This window comes from Alnus glutinosa, chromosome 2, assembly GCF_958979055.1.
Source record: "Alnus glutinosa chromosome 2, dhAlnGlut1.1, whole genome shotgun sequence".
NCBI classification, from domain to species: domain Eukaryota; kingdom Viridiplantae; phylum Streptophyta; class Magnoliopsida; order Fagales; family Betulaceae; genus Alnus; species Alnus glutinosa.
In genome coordinates, this window is record NC_084887.1 from 6,018,520 (window position 1) to 6,024,615 (window position 6,096).

Below are 6,096 nucleotides of genomic sequence, written 5' to 3' on the forward strand. Positions count from 1 at the left end.
AAATTTGTAGTCGGAATGGTTTCTCTCCTTCTTTTTTTTTTTCTTTTTTTGTTAAAAATGAAAATCAAATTAATTGTACAAGGACTATAATTAAGGCGTTGAATTTTGGATGTCATAGTCATTTTTGTAAAAGCAAACTGCAAAAATTGTGGTGGTTCTGTTAATGAATTTTGGCAGTAGTTTTTATTTTTATTTATAAATATTTAAATTAACATAAAAGAGAAAGAAAAATGGGTTTGTATTGTTTATTAGTATTTTGGTTTTAAGAATAAAAATAATAATATGAGCGTTGAAAAAAAAAATATGACCTTTAGAGAATATGAGTATTTGCAAAAATATAATAATAAAAAAAAAGGAAAAAAAAGAAAAAAGAAAAAAAAAAGGAATGATAAGTAATATGTAAAAAATTTAGAAAAAATAATAGAGACACTGTTGAAATGTGTATTGACAAAGTAGTAACTGAAGTAAGAGAATTGCACTTTTTAGTAATTTCTTGCTTATAAAAAATAATGCATGTACTAATGAAAGGATTAAATAACAAACACAATGGAGCCAGATTCACAGACATTCTAATCAGAAAACAGGGGAGAAAAACAACTACTAGGAGGTTAATTCAAACAGATGGGAAACAAATAAAAGAAGTTCCACTGATGAAGTAGTAGAAACTGGTGGAGAGAAAACAGGACTCATGATGAGAACTTCCATCATCATCGACCTTCTTCAATGGTAGCTGTTAATTCATTAAATGTTCGTGGTTTACTAGAAGAAGAACCTGTGCTAGAAAGGGATCTCCTTACAACAAAGGCTGGTTGTTTAGGAGTTGGGAGAGTTGCAGTTTCATTCCCAAGCATGAAAACTGCATTCAACATAGTGGGACGATCACTGGGGTCTTCTTGTACACATAAAAGTCCAACATTGACACACCTCAAAAATTCGTTTGTGTTGCAACTCTCAAGTATTGTCTGGTCCATTAAATCCAATGCCCTGTCTTCTTTCCACAATTTCCATGCCTGGGACAGTTTCAAAATCGAAATTGGTATGAAGCACAGAATGACAGAAGAATAACTATCTATAAAATAAGAACATATAAGTGCATACACCCAAGTATTGTTTGTTTTAAATCAATAGTTTGGTGTGAGTTAGCGTTATAAGTGCATACACCCAAGTATTGTTTGCTTTAAATAAATAGTTTGGTGTGAGTTAGCGTTATAAGTGCATACTTTAATTTCTCTGTTTCTTCTTTCAAGGCTCTTTTTTAAAACATTCTCAAACCATATATATATATATATATAATAAATTGATTTTGAAAACTCTTTAACATATAAAACACTTCAACGCACTTACATAGCCTAGAAGACTCAAAGACCTTTCTGACTGGAAAAATCCTGTGTTCCTTTTCCCACTGATAATTTCAAGTACAACCACACCAAAGCTGAAGACATCAGATTTGAATGAGAAAAACCCATCCAATGCATATTCAGGAGACATGTAGCCGCTGCATGACCGCAATTTTTCAAATAGTTAGTGAATGAGGGAATGAAGGTGGGGGAAGTGAAAAATGTCATACAAAAGTCTAAACAATCAGAGTGCTTTAGAGATTAACCATCCACAATGAAACTTACTAAGTCCCTACTACCCTGGTCGTGGTTCCCTCAGTTTGTTTGCCTCCAAAGATCCTTGCCAAGCCGAAGTCAGAAATCTTGGGGTTCATCTCCTCATCCAGCAGAATGTTACCTGTCTTCAAATCTCTATGAATGATCCTCAGCCTAGAATCTTGGTGAAGATAAAGCAGCCCTCGAGCGATTCCCAAAATGATGTCAAAGCGTATCTCCCAGTTTAGTAACACACATAGTGTTCGATCTTATATATCATTTTCAGTTCCAGAAAAAAGTTAGTGACCATCTTCGGCTGCTTTTTATTGGTATTTGGTAATATTTCATATATTTATACAATGAAAAATTTAAAAGATTTAGGTTGGGAGGCTAACCAAATAAGAAGGAGTCTAGGCTTCTGTTGGGCATATATTCATAGAGTAACATCTTTTCATCTCTGTCAATGCAATAGCCCAAAAGTCTAACAAGATTCCTATGCTGAAGTTTGGCAATCAACATAACCTCATTCTTAAATTCTTCTAAGCCTTGTCCTGAACCTTGTGACAGCCTTTTTATAGCAATAAGTTGTCCTCCTGGAAACTTACCCTGAGTGTTGTTTCATACCCATTATCCTTGTTTAACCATAAAATTGTTTAAGATGAATTTCATGATTATTGAGAAAAGGGTTTTTTACCTTGTAAACAGGCCCAAACCCTCCTTGTCCAAGCTTGTTTGCCTCTGAGAAGTTGTCTGTAGCAACTAGTATGGTTGCCAAAGCAAAAAATGGTACATCTATGCCTTTCTTATCATCTTCTCTAAACTCACCTGAATTTATAAAATCTTTGACACGTCTCTCAATGTCGTACAAGTACAATGCGATGCTTCCCTGATTGCTTCCCCTGTTATCTGATTTCAAAAGAAAATTTAAAATCAGCCGCTTGTCAATCTAATGGAAGAAAGACAAAATACATTGTTATTTTGACAATAATGCTACCTTGTCTATTGGCCACTCGTCTTCTTTTCAAATAGTGTCCTGAAAAAATTATACATAAGATGACAATTATAGTTGCAAGAATCCCCACGAAAATACGATATGATAGCTGCTTATTCTTCTTCTGTGAAGACCCTTCATCAGGTCCAGAGGAACTAGGGACTGCAATGAAGCAGAACAATATGTAAGTAGTAACTCATTTCATACACACACAAAAACAGAGTAGCTGATATTACCAAGAAGGGTAATGACAATTGTATTGAGAGCTCTGTAAATTTAAGGTGGTACTCCAAAACATGGACAACGACCAATACCTTTTTCTACTTGAACATGGATCCATGTTTGAAATCATTGGCAAATGTTAAAGTAATTTTAAGAGTTTATGATCCAAAACAAGCAGAAAGCATAATACAACTGTTCTGAGCACCAAACTTTTCCATCTGCAAAAAAGACCGGAGCTCTAATACCAATTTGTTGTGACTGCTTGGATCAGAAAAGGCCACCAAAAACTGGTAACAAGGTACTTTTTCTATTCAAATTTTGCATCCTCACCTGAAGTGCAGTTGACATTAACGGGATCCCATCTGTAGGGTCCACTGCAACGGCAGTTACCATGTCCATCTTTCCTGTCCCTGCAAGTCGTATGTTCCCAATCGGTGCAGAGTTCCAACGAACTGCATTTTGGCTCCGATGGTTGTTCCCATCCAATTTCTATTTCTCTTATCACGCTATCTTCAAAAGGAGGATCTGAAATGGAGTTACTCGACTCATTGCACCCACTGCTCACTTTAAACCGCAAGGAATGGTTGAGCTGCAGAATTTTGCCCGCTGAATCAGTAGCTGATGAACAGTTAAGTGCATCTTTGACTTGGATGGCAAATGTAAGTCTTTCTTGATTGATCCTGGTGACACTGTAGTTGACATTGGGTGTAATAAAGCTTAGGGTGCCATTTTCCATGTTGCAGTCAAAGCTGAAGTACGAGGGATCACCACAGTTTAGTGCAGTGCTTAATGGATATGGAATGTAGTTAGTCCCACATGGCTTGCAAGTTCTTTTTCTCGATCCTGCAAGTGTAGATGTCTTAGGTGTCAACAGTACTCATCATCTGTCAGGCAGACATCACTACCTCATAGGAGATTGTACAGAAAAAAATTCAAAGGACATCACTACCTTTGCCTAATTAAACTCTAGTTAGAAGCAAAACTAATAATTTTTTACACAACCCGTAAATTCGACAAGAACACAATACAAAACTATAGGGTTTGGGTTTGGGTTTAGGTTTGAGTTTAAATTTTTAAAATAGCCAATAGTTCAATATGACATTAAAGCAAAAGTATTCGCTTCTGATTAGGTTTTTATCATTCACTTTTCATTTCATTTAAATATTTTGGGCTTTATTTATTAAGTTTAAGGTTGCGCCCGAACATAAAGAGAAAAATTAAAAATTAATTAAACAATTAAATTCGCAAATTACTATAAGCAATTGGCGATTTAACACAGACACGAAGGAGTACCTATATAAGAAGCTGCCACCCGGACAGAGAGGTCACGGCCACCAGTGAAATTCTCCCAGAGATTATCAAGATCCCCCCAAGTATAGCTTTTACCTTGACTATCATATCGCTGTCTTGTGTTTTCAGTATATGAATAAGCTTGGCAGTTGCAGTTGAGAAGACATCCATTTGCACAATCTGATTCATTACGAACGTGAAATATATCCTTCGGCTTTCCCACTTTCATCATCTTCAGGCTCAGGAAGTCGTCACTTTCAACATTCTCGTCGCATATGGATGAAACTCTTTCGCACCCATCTGAAAAATCCCTGGAATTCCATTTGTTTGGAGATTTTGGCCGAAACCCAGGGAGACACTTGCAGAGCGACTTCGTCCTACTATTGCAGCTACCAAAATTTCCACAAGCATTGTACACACTGCATCTGTTTCTTGGCTCCCACCAATGCAAATCCCACTGATCCTTATCTAAAAGCGACCACTCTGTCGTGCCGTTTACCGCAATATAATACTGTATCTTCCCCGAGTGATCCATAACCAGCCTCATATCCTGCTTTTCGGAAGGGAAATCTCCTGAAAATACCAAAGCGAGTAGTTCATCGTCATTGGAGGCAATGAAATCGCCCGAGACCTTGCTTTGCCAGAATAGGATTGACCCTTCTTTCCGGATTGAATAATGGTTTTGTCCATCTTGGTCTTGCTGGAACGTGAAATACCCCGGACTCGGATCGTCAATACTTTTCCATGAAGTCAACGCCCTGTTTGTATCCATCTTCATACCGGGAAGAAATGTGTCAGTCGGATTTTCAAAGCTTTGCCAGATCTGTATCACTGTATTGTTAATTCCATTTTCTTCCAATAGAACCAGGTTCCCAGAATCCAGGAGCTTCAACATCCTGTTGGTATATGACGAATTTCTAGCTTGAACGGTCGACGACGACGTCGACCAGTAACTCTTGTTATTTCCATCTAAGACCACGGCGTTGCCATCTTTTCCAATGGCAAAAACCCCATCGGAACCGCCAAGCGGACTCTGGCGATTAGCAACCCATACAACAGTTCTTGGATTGGACTTGTAGTACCATATCCCAACGTATCTTCTGCTTCCATCATTTGGAGTAAAGATTCCTAGCTCGAATCTTCCTCCAGCAGAAACAAGTGTTTCTTTTGGGAACTCAGTAATGGAACTGTTCCATGTTATGTTATCTCTTGCAGAGCAAAGAAATGGAAAACATAACAAGAAGAAGCAGAAGATTGTAGTCAGCATGGCGTTTACAGTAAACATCCTAGCTAGCTCGAAGACTCCATTACCACGAGCTTGCTGCCTGAATCAGCAGTCAGAACATAGTAATTAGCACAACAAAATAGAGGGCGAGCACATTTAGCAGTGGCAAAATGGGCAATATAATTGAGGCCATTAAAATCAATCTCAAAATATTTTCCTTCAATATTAATGCAACATACATATATATATATATACACACACATGCGACAAATTTAGGTAGGACTATTTTTATATTTAAATAATTTTAATTTTAAATCATTCTGCTTTTGCCTTTATTTTTTTTTTTTTTTTGCTAACTTGCAAAAAACATCTTTGTTAGGAGATATATAATTTCAAAAAATGTTATATTTTGTGTTGAATTACATATAATTATTTTTATGTAAAATTTAATTTGCGTAAAACAAAATTAACTTTATTCTAAAAAAACATTTTAATAAATGAACTTAGTCAATATTTTGGTTTTAAGTTCATGTGAAATTATGACAAGTTAGTAACTGTTTCAAAGGTGCTATTAATGTAGCTGTCCATTTTTCTTTATTTTCTTTCTTAATATCTTCGAATTCAATTATTTGTACTTATTTTTTACTGTAAGTGAAGGCTTAATTAAAAAGCATTGACTACAATTTTTTGTCATAATATTATTTATTTACCATAATAGGTACCTTAATTAAAGAGTGACTAATTTTTTTTTGTCATAAATAGGGCTTTATTTTTTT

At 35.9% G+C, this 6,096-nt stretch overlaps 1 protein-coding gene across 2 annotated transcripts; it reads right to left on the reverse strand.

The window, feature by feature from the left end:
- Positions 1-514: 514 nt before the first annotated feature.
- On the reverse strand, positions 515-5,522 carry LOC133860755 (G-type lectin S-receptor-like serine/threonine-protein kinase At4g03230). 2 transcript variants are annotated; one of them, XM_062296361.1, is made up of 8 exons: positions 4,099-5,522; positions 3,136-3,648; positions 2,587-2,745; positions 2,287-2,498; positions 1,988-2,198; positions 1,623-1,860; positions 1,345-1,495; positions 515-1,010 (listed from the first exon to the last, which is right to left on the reverse strand). In XM_062296361.1, the coding sequence occupies exons 1-8, from the start codon at positions 5,378-5,380 to the stop codon at positions 708-710; spliced, it is 3,069 nt and encodes a 1,022-aa protein (XP_062152345.1). In that variant the 5' UTR covers positions 5,381-5,522; the 3' UTR covers positions 515-707. The 2 variants fall into 2 exon arrangements, with proteins under 2 accessions (XP_062152345.1, XP_062152346.1); XM_062296362.1 differs by lacking the exons at positions 1,345-1,495; positions 1,623-1,860; positions 1,988-2,198.
- Positions 5,523-6,096: the final 574 nt, after the last annotated feature.